The sequence below is a fragment of the Stomoxys calcitrans genome, chromosome 2, assembly GCF_963082655.1.
Source record: "Stomoxys calcitrans chromosome 2, idStoCalc2.1, whole genome shotgun sequence".
NCBI classification, from domain to species: domain Eukaryota; kingdom Metazoa; phylum Arthropoda; class Insecta; order Diptera; family Muscidae; genus Stomoxys; species Stomoxys calcitrans.
In genome coordinates this window covers 92,928,577-92,948,405 of record NC_081553.1, presented here as the reverse complement: position 1 = coordinate 92,948,405, position 19,829 = coordinate 92,928,577, and the positions used below count along the sequence as shown (strand labels likewise).

The 19,829-nt window shown below is 37.8% G+C and overlaps 1 protein-coding gene across 6 annotated transcripts in view; it reads left to right on the top strand.

Moving 5' to 3' along the window:
• Positions 1-18,644, top strand: part of LOC106089223 (ankyrin repeat and sterile alpha motif domain-containing protein 1B) — a 30,334-nt gene extending 11,690 nt beyond the window's left edge. The window contains exons 5-10 of one of the 6 annotated variants that reach the window (XM_059362785.1): positions 2,847-3,046; positions 3,107-3,383; positions 12,256-13,165; positions 14,570-14,806; positions 17,050-17,181; positions 17,857-18,644. In XM_059362785.1, coding sequence (XP_059218768.1) covers positions 2,847-3,046; positions 3,107-3,383; positions 12,256-13,165; positions 14,570-14,806; positions 17,050-17,181; positions 17,857-18,003 — 1,903 coding nt within the window. In that variant the 3' untranslated portion in view covers positions 18,004-18,644. Of the gene's footprint in view, positions 1-2,846; positions 3,047-3,106; positions 3,384-12,255; positions 13,166-14,569; positions 14,807-17,049; positions 17,182-17,856 lie in introns of those variants that run through there. The other 5 variants (XM_013255034.2, XM_059362786.1, XM_013255038.2 and 2 more) reach the window with 5 other exon arrangements.
• Positions 18,645-19,829: the final 1,185 nt, after the last annotated feature.

The following is a 19,829-nucleotide window of genomic DNA, read 5'->3' as shown; positions in this document are numbered from 1 at the left end:
AAAAAATTAATTGAAAACATTGAAAATATGCTGTTGTTGTTGTAGCATTGTGTTATGCACTGAGGCGGCAGCCCTTACCGGTGAAGAACTCCATTGGGTCAATCCGGTAAGTACAACCGGCTGCCATGGAATTGCTTGAAAATTTGCAAATGTTATATTAAATTTTTTCAGAAAAGCGTTGTATAGTGCACACCTTCGATTTCGATACAACATGGTTCACAAATGTAAAGCTCCTGGAAAACTAGTTTTTTTTTAAGTCCAAGTTTTATGATTAAGTCCATAAACACTCCTAACACAGAAAAAAATCGATAAACATTTTTCAATTAAAAATTTAATTGAAAATAAAATCGTTTTAAAAATTAATTGATTCAAACATTTTTTAGGTGAATATGATAAAACAAACGTAATAATTTGTTTAATTGAATAATTCAATAATTGTTTGAATTACAATTGGTGTTAGACCCTTTACCCCCTCCTTTTTCAATATCTGCAATGCAGCCTTCAATTGATTTTAGTTTAATCACCATATTTCATATCGTACTCTACTCTACTCTATAACTTTAAGGAGATTTCAAAGGTCCATGCGTCCTATATTTCGCTAAATTTATAGCGATTCCATGGCAGCCGATTCTAGTTTAAAAAAATTTCTAAAATTTTTTTAATTAGATCAATTAAAAAATTGATTGAAAATTTCAAAATTTTCAATCATTTTTTTAATTGAATGTGCAATATTTTTCATTTCTTCAATTACTTTTTCAAAAACTGTGATTGATTTGATCATTTTCGTGTTTGAAGCAGTTTCAATTAAAAAATTAATTGGATCACTTAATTTCGTGATTGAAACTGATTTTTATTTTTATTTCTGTGTAGACACAAAACACCCCCGCGGATTTTTCCAAACGTTGACATTCGCAAATTTTGTGTTCTGTGGGGGTGTGTTGATACAGATTTGCGAAAATGCAGGACTAATGGGATTCTTAAAATACCCTTCCTATGTTATATGATGCTAAAATAAAAAGCAAAGCTTGCATTGCAGAAATGTTAAGGAAAATATTGTTTCTCGAATTATAAAAGATAAAGTAGTGTTTAGGTTTAGCTACCGACATAGATTAACAGCAATTAATATATTTTTATTACAGTGTATTTATGAATTACAAATATTTGGGGAAGTAACACCAATAGAAAAACTTTTATCTAGAATATGTTATGTGAGTGAAGATAAATTCCGAATTTAACTAGTGGAGACACAAACCACTGACTTAGCAGTCCTCTGTTACTGGCATTAGCAGAACATTGTTAAGCAATTTTGCACGCAATTAATTAATTTCCAAAAAAAAAAAATATTTGTTCATGAAAAAAGCAAAAAATAAGATCTACATGATAAAGAAGATTGTAAAATTGATTGTTCCACTGTGCAAAAATGGAACGTAGTAAGTCGATGAGACCGGCCTTAAAGGACAGTCTAGGAAGCCTAGTTTCTTATACATATACCTTCATTTTCCAAATAATCGTTTAACTATCGAATTTTTGGCAAAAACTCGAAAAACTTACCCAAAAGAAAATTCAATTTTGCGTAATCACTGAGAATATAGAAAATAGTAAGGCGATGAGACCGGCCTCAAACGACATATACCGTTAGTTTCCAAATAATCGTCTAACTATCGAATTTTTGGCAATCACTTGAAAAATTATCCAAAAAACTCAAAAAATCAACTTTGCGTGAACCAGTGTGCGAAAATGGAAAATAGTAAGTCGTTGAGACCGGCCCAAAACGACAGCTTAGGAAGCCTAGTTTCTTATACATATGCCCACATTTTCCAAATAATCGTTTAACTATCGAATTTTTGGCAAAAACTTGAACAAATCTACTTAAATATTAAAAAAATCAACGTTGAATGAAAAATGGAAAATAGTAAAGGTGATTACGCAAATTTGAATTTTCGAGTCTTTATGGATAATTTTTTTCGGGTTTTTGCCAAAAATTCCATATTTAGAGGATTATTTGGAAAATTAAGGCATATGTATAAGAAACTAGGCTTCCTAAGCTGTCCTTTGAGGCCGGTCTCATCGACTTACTACGTTCCATTTTTGCACAGTGGAACAATCAATTTTACAATCTTCTTTATCGTGTTAGTACACCTTGCGGATATTAAGGGAACTAAATTTTAAATTTTTTATTACATTTTATATTAAAATTTTTTAAGATTCGATTAAAAATGATTGATTTAAATAATTCTTTAATTTAAAAATGACAAACATTTTAATCACGATCGTAATTGAAAAAAGTTTTGATTCAATTAAAAACATGACTGAATCATTTAATTTTTTAATTGAAAATTGCCTAAATTTCAATCGCGATCGTAATTGAAAAAAACTTATTCAATTAAAAAATGATTGATTGAAAAAAATATGGTTTCAATTAAAAAATTATTGATTCATTAATTTTTAAATTGAAAACATTTTCATTTTCAATACAATTTTTTTGAAAAAATCGTGATATCTCTTCTGTATAGAGAATTTCATTGAAATTAGGATCTCAAATCCGTTACTGCATTGTAATGATGGACCTATCACCGGACCAGCTAGTGGGGGACTAATATGGTAGGGTAGAGTTTACAGCTTAAAACACCACTTTTTGTGTTCTAGATATGTTTCCTATGCCTTAATCTTGGTGCTTAGCGTGTACAAGTAAATAATTTTTCCTGTGTTGTGATTTACCATTTCATACATTGTCTTCGTCTTCATCAGAATCATTTGCCAGTTCTTCGCTCTACGTGTGTGTTTAATTTTTACTCAAATTACGAAACGATAACAATACCAAACCTTTTAATTCAAACTTTGGAAAGTTCCTTAATACGTCAAATTTCAACGGATCGCTATACACCCATGGAACCCATATTCTATCCGAAAGGCAATAGTAATCGTTCCACACCCGAGAACATACTAGAATACAAACCTGTATACACACCGAAACTACTACATAGACGTTTAGGTGTTGGCGGCGGTAAAACAGTGGATAAAATATTTCCCATACTGCATTCGAAGAGTGGGTACTCCAAACTAAAGTCACAATTTTGCCTAAATCATAATTGTTTCCTTTTACCAGTAGTCCAAACATCTACACCACAATATCATTGTGTTGATGAATATGTGGAGATGTCTTTACCGAGTGCAAATGCCAGCAATTCTCCGAGAACGCCATTAGTAACCTCACCGTTATGGCATCAATTGGAGGTTAAAAAACAGCAACCATTACCAAGTCCCAGAGAGACCACGAAATATGGTGATTATGCAAACATAAATACCATAGTTACTAATGGACAAAAAAATAAGCATTTATTTTCACAAAATGCTGTAAATGACGATGATAATGGTAATAAAATGTAAGTTCCCATAGTATTTCTATTTTAGACCAAAAGATTAATTACAGTATTGTAGTTGGCAGTATATGCATCTTAGTCTTTGTATACGAATTAAAGTTGATGGCTTTGATCATGTTAAAACCCGCTTTTTTTATTTGGTTACCTTAAAGGAAGACATATTTCAAATATGGCTACAACGACAAAAAATTAAAAAAAAACTATCAAAAACACATTAAATTCAAACAGTCCATACTTTGGACATTCACCACCGTGAATTTGTTGAAGAATTCTACATAGTTGGAAACTGTATACGTGGTCATGTACTATGTACGTCCGTTTTTATTAGGGACCCGTCATGGTGCATGGAGTGGGTACATTTCCGATCTTGCTCTGGCTGTTGTTTGTTGTTTAAACCACATTTTCATGTGAGGTGGCGATGGAGCATTCCACTATCCGCAACCTGTGGACGCACCCGGTAGCTCGCAGCTAAGCTTCTCGTGACAGCAATGAACACAACACAAATCGGACCTCAATGTTCCAGCTTGTGTGGTGCTCACAGCTATCCCGTGCCGGGCTCTTGCTCTGACCTTACGCCACTACGGGAGTAAAGTCACACTGAATATGTTGCAAGGTACTGTGCGAACATAGACAGCAATGGGTTACAAGTGTCGTCGTCGTCGCATTGTGCGTCCTCGGCGTCAGACTATGTGACCCCCTGACCTCTCTCGTGCGGCAATATACGCAACAGCAGCATCCAAGCACCAATATTGCCAGGCCAGTGCCGGGAAGTGTATCATTTTTGCAATTGAATTGCAACGGTCTCCAAAGCAAGATCGACGGGATAGTGTAGAACATATTGGTTGCAAAGCTGACCAACACCTGCAGCCTGCACAGTTGTCTTGGATACAATGTGCTACCTAAGGATCGCTTAAGGAATGGAGGTGGGGGATTGGCCTTCGTGATACACCATTCCGTGCAGTATAGACCCATCCCACCTGCGCTTGCCGCTAATGACCCCTACATAGAGTGCATGGGGATAGCACTCAGGTCCGGTACTCCCGAAATAGTGCTATACAAAGTGTACATACCGCTGGTTTTTGGCTGTGTCACAATTAACGGCCAAGCCCGACATGGGCTATTATCTGGCCATAATCGTCTGGTTCTAGGAGACTTTAATGCGCAACACGTTTTACGCTGGTCCCTAGATAACTACCAGCAAAGCTTTGACAGATTGAATACTCCACGTTTTTGGGATCGGACCACCTCCCCATAATTCTCACCACCCGACTTCATAACCTCTGAGCACCGGACGTTTATTAATCAGAAGAAGGCCGTATGGGCCGGCTTTAGAGAGTACACTAATCGCCGCTCCAATGAACTAACACACCTCTCGAATGTGCTAGTTGCCGAGAGGAAATACCGAGACATCATTAACACAACAGCCGCTGGCTTTATACCACCCGGTCGAATACCCAAAGTGCGGCCTAATTTTCCGGTGCAGGCAGTGGTACTCACAGACGAGGGTGATGGGATTCGTTGTACGGACCCTGTTTATTTCCGGAATCTGCGGGCTGAATCTGGAAATAAACAGGGTAATCAACGAACATAAGCGGAATTTGTGGCTGGAACACCTGGAGCTATATTACTTAGGCATCGGGTTCCGGCAATCTGTGGTCTATTGTTAAGTCACTCTCGACCCCCGGTAGACGGGATGACTGGACCTCAGTAATTTTTGGCGACTCAATTGTGGCTGATCCGAAGAGATGCGCTAGGTTGTTCAACCGTCAATTTACTGTGCATCCCGAGAGTGACAGGGCTAGGAGGAGAGCCATTCACAGTATTCCAAATCTTCGAGCCGATGAACAGCCATCACAATTTACATTGGGCGAAGTATGTATGTATGTCATCCGTGGCGCCAAATCATCCAAGGGTTTGGGCCCCTACGGAAATTCTACACTGATGCTGAAGAATCTGGATCTACCTGGAGTTGAGTACCTTACTAATGTCCTCAACCTGTCTTTGAAATCTCTTATAGTTCCCGATGTCTGGAAGATAGGCATAGTGATCCCGCTACTGAAGCCTGGAAAGGACCCGAGTTTGGGGAAGTCGTACAGATGGATCTCGCTTCTCTTACCAGAAGCCAAGAAGCTTGAGACATAGCTCCTCTCGACCCTCGTAGGAGAATTTACATTCGCCGGGCATCAGCTTGGCGATGCCCGGCAAAGCACAACAACTGCTTTGACATGACATGCAAAGCACAACAACTGCTTTGCATGTCATCACCGCACACATTTTCCGTGGCTTCAGTCAGCCTAGGCCATGTGATAGGACGGTCCTCCTGGCACTGGTCCTATCGAAGGCATTCGACATGGTCAGCCAGTCAAACTATTTGAGGACATCGCCAACACGTTCCTCTAGCCAGTTATTTGTGGAATTTAGGGATAAGAAGTCGAAGCACCGTAGAGTGAATGATATGAATCCCCGACCCATTGATGACATCTGCGATAGGTTTAACGTCTACCTCTACGAACTTGGCTCATATTTCGCTGCAAGAAATCTAAAGATATCTGCCACCAAATCTTCAGCCACATCGTTCACTACAAATACGCGTGAGGTGAATATTAAGCCGTCAAGTGTCCCAAAATACTTGGTGTCACATATGACAGCTCTTACACATTCTCCTCACAATGGCACGGCAATTTGCGATAAAGTCAAAAGTAGAAACTAGGTCCTCAAGTCCCTTGCCAGGTTGCTGACAAAGAAACTTTGTTGATCACGTACAAAGTAATTGGTCGGTAAGTGGTAAGATATGCAGCGCTAGTATGGTCTCGTCAACTCTGTGATACGCAACGGAATAATATTCAGATTTGGCAGAATGCCGCCCTTCGAACTGCGACGGGTTGTCTCCTCAGTTCTCATGTGGACCACCTCCAACAGGAGACAAAGATCCTGCCAGTGCGAAGACATAACTACATGCTGTCTAGGCAATACCTTTTGGGTTGTTATCGCAGAGACCGTCCAAATCATCATCTTGTGGATAGGTATCCATCGCCCAGAAGCCTAAAGGTAGATCTACATCATCTAGAGCGTGAGGTTCGGCGCTGCAATAGAGAACCTTTAGATCAAGCGGAATTAGGCAACAGTTCTGGCTCAATCACGTTCCGGCAAATGCAGCCGCCTCAACTCCTACATAGCAAAGATTGATGCCGACGTGCAAGAAGTATGTTCCGATTGTGACCAGGGACCACACGACACACATTACCTGTTTAACTGCCCTGCTAGACCCACTCGAGTCAGAACCAGATCCCTCTGGGCGCCCCCACCTAAGTCGCAGAGTTCCAGGACCTGAACACTCAACCGAATCAAGCAGAAGAAAGATAGAACACAACAAACTGCTACAACAACAACAGTTAATCCCAATTACGTTAATATACATGCAGCTTTTATGGATGTACATCCAAATATGGTCCGATTTCAAACATACTGGGTTCGGATATCAGAGCAACTCACTGTCTTTAATTTTGTTCAAATCGGCTAATAAAGTAAATAAAGTCCGATATTAACCATACTAAGTTTGGATATCGGGTGCTAAGTGCAGCTCGCATCCGATATTCGGTACGAATGTACTAGACCTCGCAATATCAAATCTTCTATTTAGTTTAGGCAAAATCTTATGGGTCGATTATCGATGGCAACCTTATTTTAATTCCGTCGTCAGTTGACAAATTTACATTACGGATGGCAACTTTCAACTGCAGTTACCAAAGCCAGTTGCTAAAATTGGGATTTTTCGGCTACCACTTTTTTATAGTTGTTATGTTTTTTTATTAGTAAATAAACAGTGAAATTAAAAGCATATCCATTTTTTGTGTACAAATTGTTCATTTGTTTCTATACGTGTATAACAAACATGTAAAACAAAAAAACAAGTAAAAGTGTGCTAAGTTCGGCCGGGCCGAATCTTATATACCCTCCACCATGGATCGCATTTGTTGAGTTCTTTGTGCGGTATCTCTTTTTAGGCAAACAAAGAATATTGAATAAGAGCTGTTATGCTATTGGAGCTATATCAAGTTATCATCCGATCCGAACCATAAATGAATACAGAACATTGTGTAACATTTCAATTCATTCGGATAAGAATTGCGCCTTGTAGGGGCTCAAGAAGCAAAATCGGGAGATCGGTTTATATGGGAGCTGAATCAAGCTATTGATCGATTCAGACCATATTAGACACGTATGCTGAAGGTCATGAGAGAAGCCGTTGTACAAAATTTTGCGCCAAATCGGATGAGAATTGCGCCCTCAAGAGGCTCAAGAAATCAATATCCCAGATCGGTTTATGTGGCAGTATTTCAGGTTATGTACCGATTTGCGCCAGCACAGTTGTTGGAAGTCACAACACCTCATGCAAAATTTCAGCCAAATCGGATGAGAATTGCCACCTCTAGAGGCTCAAGAAGTCAAGACCCAAGATCTGTTTATAAGGCAACTATATCAAAACATGGACTGATTTGGGATTTACAATCCCAACCGACCTACACTAATAAAAAGCATTTGTGCAAAATTACAAGCGGTTAGCTTTACTCCTTCGAAAGTTAGCTTGCTTTGGACAAACAGACGGACGGACATGGCTAGATCGCCTTAAAATGAAATGGCGATCAAGAATATATTGTATATACTTTATGGGTTCTCAGACCCATTATCGAGGTGTTGCAAACAGAATGACGTAGTTAGTATACCCCATCCTATGGTGGAGGGTATAAAAAGATCAACAGTGCTATAAAATAAAAATAAAATTTTTATGATATTTAACGGATAGATCAAAGCTGGAGTACAGAGTGGACCAGGAGGTCTACATTGAGAATTTCAAATAACTTGTAGGTGAATTGAGTAATTTTGTCCTTTCATTTCTTGTTAAATATATAGCGCGTTATATTGTTATAGCTTAACTTTAACTTTTAAGGTCTTTCGATTCACAGTTTGCGAAGACTTCACATCCATAAAGAAGAGTTGTTATAAGGTAAAATTTAGCTAGAAGCATAAATCTTCCAAGGGTTTCTTTTTTCCAAGGGTTTCTTTTTTTCCAAGGGTTTCTTTTTTTTCCAAGGGCAGATTACAACCCCAACCACATAACTTAATTTTTTTAGTTCTTATGGCTGAGTTCACTGTGTAACTTCCAGGTGAGTTCACAAAGAATTCAGTATCCACATTTGAGATGAAGAAGGCACCAAAGCTTTAACAAGTTAAATCAATCAGAATCGTTAATTGCAGTCCAAAATCCCCTTCGTAACTATTTTATTGTATACGGACTATTATATATACAGTTGCGGTCAAAATAATAGCAGCGCAGTATAATATAAAAACTTGTGGATTTTATTTTATAACGCGGACTTTCGTGCAATCCGACTGCCTTACTTGTCTTTGTTGTACGTCAGTACAACACAAAATAAGCTATAATATTGGTACATTTGTTAAACGTGCTGCAATTGTTATGACTATTGTTACCGTTTTTGGTAGGTTACTACCAAAATTGGTAGGTTTTTATTCTCTTAGTAGGTTTGTAGGCTGACTTAAATTTTTGGTTGGCTTTTCCAACATATTAATACCAAGTTAAATACCGAAAAAATCGCCGGGAATGACTCAAAATTAATTCACTTCGTGTCGTTTCAAGGGGGTAACAAAGGGTCTCATTGCTAAAAAATTCTAGAAAAAGGGCATTAATTCTGATATTGACCGTAACTGCTGGTGCGAATGTTAATGGATATCTTCTGAACTTTGTAAATTCTGCCTAGAAAATGTGGCTAGTAAGGCTATGTGGTAGTTGCATACAAATATGGTCACATCTGGTCTATACTCAAAAATTGAGGGGTACATGTATCTCGCTGTAACGGCGAAAATGGGAAGTAAAACCGCATTTCTGGGCTCAAACACTTAATTGAAATTGGGGCAAAATTATGACTCAATATTCAAGATTTCTTATTCGGGCTGTAGATTGATTTGATACTTTGTAGCCTTGAAAATGTATAATTAGATGTATTCCAAATGGAATGCCAAATGGCCAACTCTTCGGTGGTGGGTATAGAAACATATACCCCATTTTTGGCTTGTGGAACATTTGGTATGGTTTGGTGGGATTTTTCTTAAATTTTGGTAGGAAATAATTTTCTTGAGTGGCAACACTGATTATTGTAAAAAAGTCGCCATATTATGGCAGTTAAAAATTATAGCAGTGAATAATAAAATGAGGAAAAAATCATTAAAATGTCAACATATTCAATGTAAATTGAATTGAAACAGAGAGGGACTCGTGTGTTATTGTTGGTTGATAATATTTCTATAATTTTTTCAAAATGGGGCCACCCGTCGTTGGATAAAAAGTTGATATCTGAAGAATAAAGTTCAAATAAACCAAGGTTAAAACAAGAGAAGAAAAATCTTATACGTTGCATACAACTAAGCAATCGAAGAAAAATTTAAGCACCCGCAATCCCTAACTGCCTATGACTGTGATTAGTAACAGTATTTGTCCATCCATGGAGGGGAAATTGTTGGCAGAGCATTACGTGATAATAACTTTTATGCCCGAAGCAGAAAAATTAACAATTTTAAGAATAAAACATATCACAGAGACATTACAGTTTGCAAAATCTCACAATAAGAGCCCATTCCGAAAATAGAGAAAGATACTGTGGTTTGATGAATCAAAAATTGTGTAGAATTTGTTTTGTTGGGTGGTTATGAGTCCCGAAAATATGTGAGACTTTCGGAGAAATTAATAAAATGGTCTTGGATATACAACTAAAACTGAAAACATGGTGGATTTAACGCAATGGTTTGAAGATGTCCTTCTTACAAAGGTGTTGGCGCTTTATTTTGGTTCGCATCACCATGGATGCATCCAAATACATTGAAATATTCGACAAAAATATTATGCTCCTTATATGCGGAGATTGAAATGACTTTATTATGAAAATTTCAAGAAGTTAGTGACTCGAAATACATCCATCTTTTAGCAATAAGGTGATTTTAAGGAAATAATAACGAAGTTATGAAATACCTGCATAGCCGTCGGATCTTAGTACAATAGAAAATTTGTGGTATGATATCGATAATGAATTAGTACAGCAAACCTCAATAATAAAATAAGTTTGACGTGTTATTCTAAAGGCCTGGCAAAAAAATCAGAAAGAAAGGAACAAAAATATAGCAGATTCAAAGGTAAAATTGCAAATTTTGCCCATGAACATTCCACTAAGGGGCAAACTTCTAAGTTTAAGCTCAATGATACGGGACCTTCTTTTATAGCCGAGTCCGAATGGCGTGCCCCAGTGCGACACCTCTTTGGAGAGATGTTTTACATGGCATAGTACCTCACAAATGTTGCCAGCATTAGGAGGGGAAAACCACCACTGGAAAATTTTTTCTGATGGTCTCGCCAGAATTCGAACCTAGGCGTTCAGGGTCATAGGCGGATATGCTAAACTCTGCGCTACGGTGAAGATTCAAAGATACGTTTTTTATATCCACCACCGTAGGATAGGGGGTATATTCATTTAGTCATTCCGATTGCAACACATTAAAATATCAATTTCCGACCATACAAAGTATATATATATTTCAAATCGTCGTAAAATTCTAAGACGATTTAAAAATGTCCGTGAGTCTGTCCGTCCATCTCTTGTAATCACTCTACAACCTTCAAAAATTGAGATATTAAGCTGAAATTTGACACAGATACATCTTTTTGATGCACGCTGGTTAAGTCCTTGAATGGGTCAAATCGGAACATATTTGGATATAGCTGCTATATAGACCGATCTACCGATAAAGGGTCGAATGCCTATAAATGATTTATTTTTTACTCGATTTCGCTGAAATATGAAATAGTGAGTAGTTCAAGGCTTCCCAACAACTGACCCAAATATGGTTCAGATCAGACTGCCATATAGATATAGCTGCCATATAGACCGATCTACCGATAAAGGGTCTGAAGCCCATAAAAGCTTTATTTATTACCCGATTTCGCTGAAAGATATTTGTACAAAAAATACAGGTAAACAAGTTATTATTTTGATCGCCCTTCATTCAGTAATAAACATATTTTAGGTCATTTTTGGGAACACGTTAAACTTTTTACATTTATTAAAGGGTTAAAACTAAACGGTCATACAATGCCTGTAAATCCATAGAAAAAATATTATATGCTTCCAAAGAAAAATCTTTTTTTATCAGGTTAAAGATTTTACTATTCTGCGATGCGGAGGCCACCGTAGCGCACTGGTTAGCATGTCCGCCTATGACGCTGAACGCCTGGATTCGAATCCTGGCGAGACCATTAGAAAATTTTTCAGTGGTGGTTTTCCCCTCCTAATGCTGGCAACAGTTGTGAGGTACTATGTCATGTAAAACTTCTATCCAAAGAGTTGTCGCACTGCGGCGCGTCGTCCGGACTAGGCTATAAAAAGGAGGCCCCTGTTCCCTAGTGGAATGTTCATGGGCAAAATTTGCAATTTACTATTCTGCGCTGCTATTTTTTGACCGCAGCTGTATACCTCCCTTAGTTTGAGATCAATAAGTCGTATAAGTAATTTTTAAATTTTTATGGATTCCATTTTTTTTAGTTAAATTTATATTTTTTGCAGGTACAACTGCATTAAACTCAAATTTAATTAATTTTCATTCATGGCATGCAACCACAAAATCGCATAGTTTATATCGCCCTTTAACTATGACTAAGTGTGTTCGTTGAGGATAACAACACCTAAGTACATATTTGTATTATTTCATGTACATACAGTCAAACATACGTACATACTTTTGTGTGTGTGTGTGTGAGAGAGTACATTGGTAAATACTGCGTTACATGTTTTGTTTATTTGAACATTTCCAGCAGGACGACTACTCCTCGGCCAGGTAGTTTTGGTGACAACTGCAACAACAACAACAACACTAATAATAATAATCGCAGGCAAAGTAGTGAAAGGTCTATACACTCCCCAACACCAGATTGCCCACCACCATCTGCTCTGCAGGCAGAAACAACAATTTTCGAATTCGTAAAACCACCGCCGGACAAAAGTTTAAAAAGGAAATCGCTAAACCTGCAACAACAGCAAAGGCAGTTCAATCCACAATTCTACAGCAGTTTGAAATCGTTCATATGGGAGGAAGAAATGGAACCACCAGAAGAGGAACAATTCGATTCACTCAGCAGTTCAAGAGTCTCCGAATGTGTTGAAGAATTTGTGGGTGATGTTCCATTTGCTGGCCTCTTTAAGGGTTCCTCTTTAAATTTAGCTGCGGCCAGCAATGAACAAGATTTGGGAAAAAATCCAGCTATCGAAGAGCCACCAAGTGGTTTAAGATCACCCAGTCTTGTGAAATCGGTGAAGCCAATGCCTGCAAAACGTACAGTTAAAATAGCCAATTCGAATGGAAAAAATTGTGAAAATGCGTCCAAAGAAAGTGAAGTGTTGATGGTCGGTGCCAAGCAAACGACTGAAAATGAATTTGATTTTGATGCAACCAAAGTGTGGGAGGAAATCAATACGATTTTCGAAAGCATTGGAAATGAAGTGTCCACGGGCAATGATTCAACATTAGAGGCTACCATCAAAGATGAAAGTAAATATACTTTGTCAGATACCTTGCGTAAGAAAACCTTAACAATAAGAAAACCAGCGGATTTGCTATTACGTTCGCCAACACCACCTACTGCGGAAAATCCACCAAATCTAAATCCAAACTGGTGCCATTCTGCCAATACGCTGATATATGGCTATGTTCTTTATGAAGTCTTTGTAAGTATTTGAAAATTGATGAAAAAGAAAATTTAAAATTTTATTTAACAAAAATAATATCCGTATAACTTTTTTTCTCGAAATCGGGTTCAAAAATATATATCTGTTAAGAAATTATAAACAATTGTATTCCAACCACCATAGGATGTGGGGTATACTAATCTAGTCATTCCGTTTGTAACACCTCGAAATACTTGTCTAAGACCCCATAAGTCTTAATCGTGTCGACGTTCTGAATCGATCTAGGCATGTCCGTCTGTCGAAATCACCATAGCGGTCGAACATGTAAAGCTAGCCGCTTGAAAATCACAGATACTTGATATTGATGTAGGTCGTTGTGGATTGCATATGGGCCATATCGGTTCAGATTTAGCTCCCATATACACCGATCTCCCGATTTGACTTCTTGAGCCCCTGGAAGCCGCAATTTTTGTCCGATTTAGTTGAAAATTTTAATGCAGTGTTCTGTTATGACTTCCAACAACTGTTCCAAGTACGGTGCAAATCGGTCTATAACCTGATATAGCTCCCATATAAACCAATCTCCTGATTTGACTTTTTAAGTCTTTACAAGACGCCATATCGGTTCAGATTAAGATATAGCTCCCATATAAACCGATCTCCCGATTTGATTTCTTGAGCCCCTGGAAGCCGCAATTTTTGTCCGTTTTAGCTGAAAATTTAATGTAGTGTTCTGTTATGACTTCCAACAACTGTTTCAAGTACGGTGCAAATCGGTCTATAACCTGATATAGCTCCCATATAAACCGATCTCCCGATTTGACTTTTTGAGTCTTTACAATAAGCAAATTTTGTATGATTTGGCTGAAATTTTGCATGCAGTGTTCTGTTAAGACTTCCAACAACTGTGCCGATTACGGTCCAAATCAGTCTATAATCTGACACAACAAGCCGATTACTGGCCTAGGTGTATGTCCATAGTGGCATGGGGCGGATTAATATCTGCACCCTCTTTTCAACCTATCCTAACCTAACCTAATATCTCATTATCCCTGATTTCTTCCTCATTAATTCTAGCTTTGAATTCTATCCCGCAATTTATATTCTGCTGCAAATCCTTTGTCAAGCAAAGTATTTTGTTAATCCATAGGTTGCTGAATCAATTGACGAGCATATCGATAGCTCTGAGCGATATTTCCTTCTTGTGAATTTTCGGAAAACCATAAGTTCTTTTTGTCGTACTTCACCCACTGTGTCGAGTAAACTTTTTATCTGTTAAGCTTTTACTTTTTTCAAGTTATGGTCAATTTGTTTGTCCCTTAGAGTCACATTTAATGTGAATTGAAAACACAATTTAAATTCAATATGCCATTTTCATATAGATTTAAGTTTGAAGCTACAAATTAACAATAATTAAATAATTTTTTGATTTTATATTTTTAGTATCTTGGTTCAACCGTTATAAGGGAATTACATGGTACAGTATCGACTAGAAAGTCTATACAAAAATTAAAACGCGAAGAGACACCTGCGCCCATAGAGTACAATACAGAGAATGGACTAATAGATGACATCAACTGTTCTACAAAGATTTTGAAAGAAACTAATCAACAGACACGTTTGCAGGTGGGCATAGCCCTATCACATACAGGTGTTCGGTTTATAGATATTGACAACAAGGTAAGTGTACAATATTGTCACCATAAAAAATTACCATGATATACCAAGAAACTATCAGGCCTTTTCCGATTTTGCGAAAATGCAAAACAAAAGATTTTCTTGGCTTAATTTTTGGAAACCTTGCCACGTAAAAGATTAATCAAATTTTTATCCAGTAAGAGGAACCTCAAGTAATTTTAAACCTTAAAAGTACTGATTACTTTAATTGGCCACAACAAAAAATTTATTTCTCTAGCCGAACGTAGAATAGGTGTCCATACGCCTCGATCTTCCGCGCTTCTTCCCCCATCTCTGATACCCAGTTTCGAGATGTGGCTCTGCTTTTGGTTACTCCATCGGAGTTTTGGTTGTTGTTGTAGCCACATTTTCATGTGGAGGTGGTGTTCCTCGTCAAGCTCATATGTGAGCAAGCTCGTTCCGGTCCAGAGGACTCGTCGCCGCGGAAACAAAGTGGCCATTGGCGCCAACAATCATATCGCCTTGTCATATCGAGCATAGGCACTTCGATATTGGAATCTGGTGCTGCTAACTGCTTGAAATTTTGCACAAATACTTCTTATTTGTGTGGGGCCACCGTAGCGCAGAGGTTAGCATGTCCGCCTATGACGCTGAACGCCTGGGTTCGAGTCCTGGCGAGACCATCAGAAAAAATTTTCAACGGTGGTTTTCCCCTCCTGATGCTGGCAACATTTGTGAGGTACTATGCCATATAAAACTTCTCTGGAAAGAGGTGTCGCACTGCGGCACGCCGTTCGGACTCGGCTATAAAAAGGAGGCCCCTTATCATTAAGCTTAAAACTTGAATCGGACTGCACTCATTGATATGTGAGAAGTTTGCCCCTGTTCCTTAGTGGAATGTTCATGGGCAAAATTTGCAATTTTACTTCTTATTTGTGTAAGTCTGTTGGGATTGTAAATTATAGCCTATTTACAATCCCAACCGACCGGTCCAACCGGTCCACGTTGTGATATAGCTGTCATATAAACCGGTCTTGGATCTTGATTTCTTGAGTCACTAGAGGACGCAATTCATGTCCGATTTGGCTGAAATTTTGCATGAGGGGTTTTATTATGATTTCTAACAACTATGCTTAGTATTGTTCAAATCGGACCATAAACTGATATTGCTGCCATATTAACCGATCTGGGGTCTTGACTCCTACAGCCTCTAGAGGGCGCAATTCCTATCCGATTTGGCTGAAATTTTGCATGAGGTGTTTTGTTATGACTTCCAACAACTATGCTAAGTATGGTTGAAATTGATTCATAACCTGATATAGATGCCATATAAACCGATCTGGGGTCTTGACCTCTTGAACCTCTAGAGGTCGCAATTATTATCCGATTTGGAATTTGAAATGAAATTTTGTACAACGACTTCTCTGATGACCTTCAATAAACGTGTCAAACTTGGTCTGAGTCGGTCCGTAGCCTGATACAAATCCCATATTAAACGATCTCCCTATTTTACTTCTTGATCCACTAAAAGGCGTAATTCTTATTTTTACACAATGACTTCTACATTAGCCTCCAACATTTAATTCAATAATGGTTCGAATCGGACCATAACTTGATATTGCTGTAATAGCACAGCAATCTTTTCTTGTTGCCTTTGTTTGCCTAAAAATAGGTACCGAGTACTCGAGAAACGCGATCCATGGTGGAGGGTATATAAGATTCGGCCCGGCCGAACTTAGCACGCTTTTACTTGTTTAGTATTTTTTTTTAAACAAATATTGTTAAAAAGTGGAATATATAGCACTATATTGGCTGATGAAAAAAGAAGGATTTCGTGCGATAGCCCTATGTTCAAATCATGAGATTTAATGCAGCAATCAAGAAAAAGTAAGAAAAAGTTTTGCTGGATATAACATTACCTAATTTAACTTAAGCTATCCTATCTATCATTGGCCGCCCCGGTAGCCAAGTTGGCAGCGTGCTTGGATTACCAGTGCAGGGCAATCCCATGGCAGTCGATTGTACGTACCGGGTTGACCCGTTGGAGTTCTTCATCGGCAAGGGCTGCCGTCTCAGTGTATAACACACTGCTACAACAACAACAACCAGCACAGGGGTCGTGGGTTCGATTCCTGCCAGAAGTCATGATCTGTCGCTACTGTGGTATCATAATGGACTTAAAACGGTCTAAAAGAGTCTGTAAAGGACTGCCACTCTTACCTAATCTATCCTATCCAGAGACATCTCTTATGAACTAATTTATTGTTTTTTTTTTTCAATTCCAGAGTACAATAAGCGTTCATGATATTGAAAATATCAACTGTGTCAGTCAGGACAACGACGATTTGAGATATTTCGCTTACATCACAAGAGAAAAAGATACCCACTATTGTCACGTCTTTATGGTTGATAGTTTGGTAAGTGTATCAGAAAAAAAGAATAAAGGGTGATTTTTTTGAGGTTAGGATTTTCATGCATTAGTATTTGACAGATCACGTGGGATTTCAGACATGGTGTCAAAGAGAAAGATGCTCAGTATGCTTCGACATTTCATCATGAATAGACTTACTAACGAGCAACGCTTGCAAATCATTGAATTTTATTACCAAAATCAGTGTTCGGTTCGAAATGTGTTCATTCACCGTAACGTTGCGTCCAACAGCATCTTTGAAAAAATACGGTCCAATGATTCCACCAGCGTACAAACCACACCAAACAGTGCATTTTTCGGGATGCATGGGCAGTTCTTGAACGCCTTCTGGTTGCTCTTCACTCCAAATGCGGCAATTTTGCTTATTTACGTAGCCATTCAACCAGAAATGAGCCTCATCGCTGAACAAAATTTGTCAAAATTTGAACACATTTCGAACCGAACACTGATTTTGGTAATAAAATTCAATGATTTGCAAGCGTTGCTCGTTAGTAAGTCTATTCATGATGAAATGTCAAAGCATACTGAGCATCTTTCTCTTTGACACCATGTCTGAAATCCCACGTGATCTGTCAAATACTAATGCATGAAAATCCTAACCTCAAAAAAATCACCCTTTATAAATTTAAATGTTTTAATCAATTTTTTCTTTAATATTTAGGAGTTAGCCACCGAAATCATTCTAACTCTGGGCCAAGCATTTGAGGTGGCTTATCAATTATCGTTGATGAATCAAGAGGAAACACGTGCTATGAACACTGAACAAATTAAACGTTTAAGTTATTGCGATATTGTAGATAATATTTAAAATCCTTATTTATTTGTATAATTTATTAGCATGTCTTAACCAGAAAACTTTTACTCCTTCTTTGTAACAAATTTAAACAATTTTTCAAAATCTTATCAAAATAATCGTAATGTCGAATTTTAAACTAAAAACCCTTAATTTGAGTCCCAAAGTTAAGACTACATAAATAGTTAATCGTCCACCCAAGTGCAATCAAAGGTAGGACGAGGACTCGGTACAAAAAGTCATTAAACCAAAATCCCCCAGAGGCCATTGAGTGTAACAAAATTAATATTTGTACTCGTATTATTCTAAAAGAATTATTATTTTTTATGTATTCTTCTGTTGTATTCAATCGTATACCTAAATCTAGTGTTGCAACACCCTAAAATATCGTCCTGTTCTAATGTATTACTATTGTTCTGGAAATATTATTTTCATTTTATTCTTCTTTTATTTATTTTACCTAGTCCTGATGCCATTTAACATGCACACACAGTTTTTATTATACTCGTAAGTGTGTATTTTGCATTTGCATCCATTGAAATTTATTGAAATATTCGAGATACGGATCCGAATATAGTGCCTTTATTAGCAATCGAAATCTACCAAATAACAAAATATATGTTTATTAATAAATCAAAAACAAAATTGTAACAACACTCGAGAGATTTTGAATTGAATTTAGACATTGAAAATAGTCACCAATATGTGGCTATACCACAACATGCTTAAATACCCAATTTGAAATGTATTAGGTTGATTGACACCTTTCTACGATGGTTAGATTAGTTTGGTTTGAGTGGCAGTTTGCAATCAGCACCACACAGGCTGGAACATTGAGGTCCGATTTGTGTAGTGCTCATTGCTGTCGCGAAAAGCTTAGCTACGAGCTATCGGTCGCGTCCACAGGTTGCGTGGTCTCACTTGTACAACAACCACAAATCATACAGGGCAATCCGCCATCTTGTCATCAAGCTGATCAACGTTTTGCCGACACGCACAATGTAATTTGTGTGTATACGTATGCGTACATGAGCGGAGAATATCCGAGATAAAAGATAACAACAAAGAGAATGCAAACAAAAATCTGACATTTTAATACCGTCAAACCTGGCCGACTGTTAACAGCTATTCGCGTGAGACCACCTTTTTAAATCCGCCTTGCCATAATAGCGGGAATTATGTTGCTTTCGCGAAATTTTTCACCGATTACTTTTTTATACGGAGGCCAGGTTAGCGTGTCCACCTGTGACTCTGAACGACAGGGTTCGAATCCTGGCGATAACATCTGAAACAGTTTTTAGCGGTGGTTATCCCCTCCTAAAGGTAAATTTATACATACCATGCACAACACTTAAACTTGCTTACATCTTGTTTAAACTTGGAGCAAATCTGCGAGAAAGAAGATAACCACAAAGAGAATGCATACAAAAATCTGACATTTTAATACCGTCAAACCTGGCCTGCTGTTAACAGCTGTTCGCGTTAGATCACCTTTTTAAATCCGTCTTGGGTTGGTACCAAGGCGTACGCACACAAATTTTTTTGCGTGTGTTAGCAAAAGTACGATCAGCTTGATGACAAGATGGGAGCTTGCACCATATGATTTGTAGTTATTGTATAAATGAGAACCTTTAATTGTTTCGCCATGGTACCAACCCAGGATTCACTGAATAAGGTTAAGCCAAGCGATCAGCCGATATACTTTTTTTTTAATATTTGACAGTACTTGGCATTGAGGATGTCAACTTGTTCTCTTTTCACATTCATTCTTTGTTTACGTTTTCTCCTATATGATGACATTTTCAATCGTCAGATTTGGCATCCTTAATGATGTTTATGGG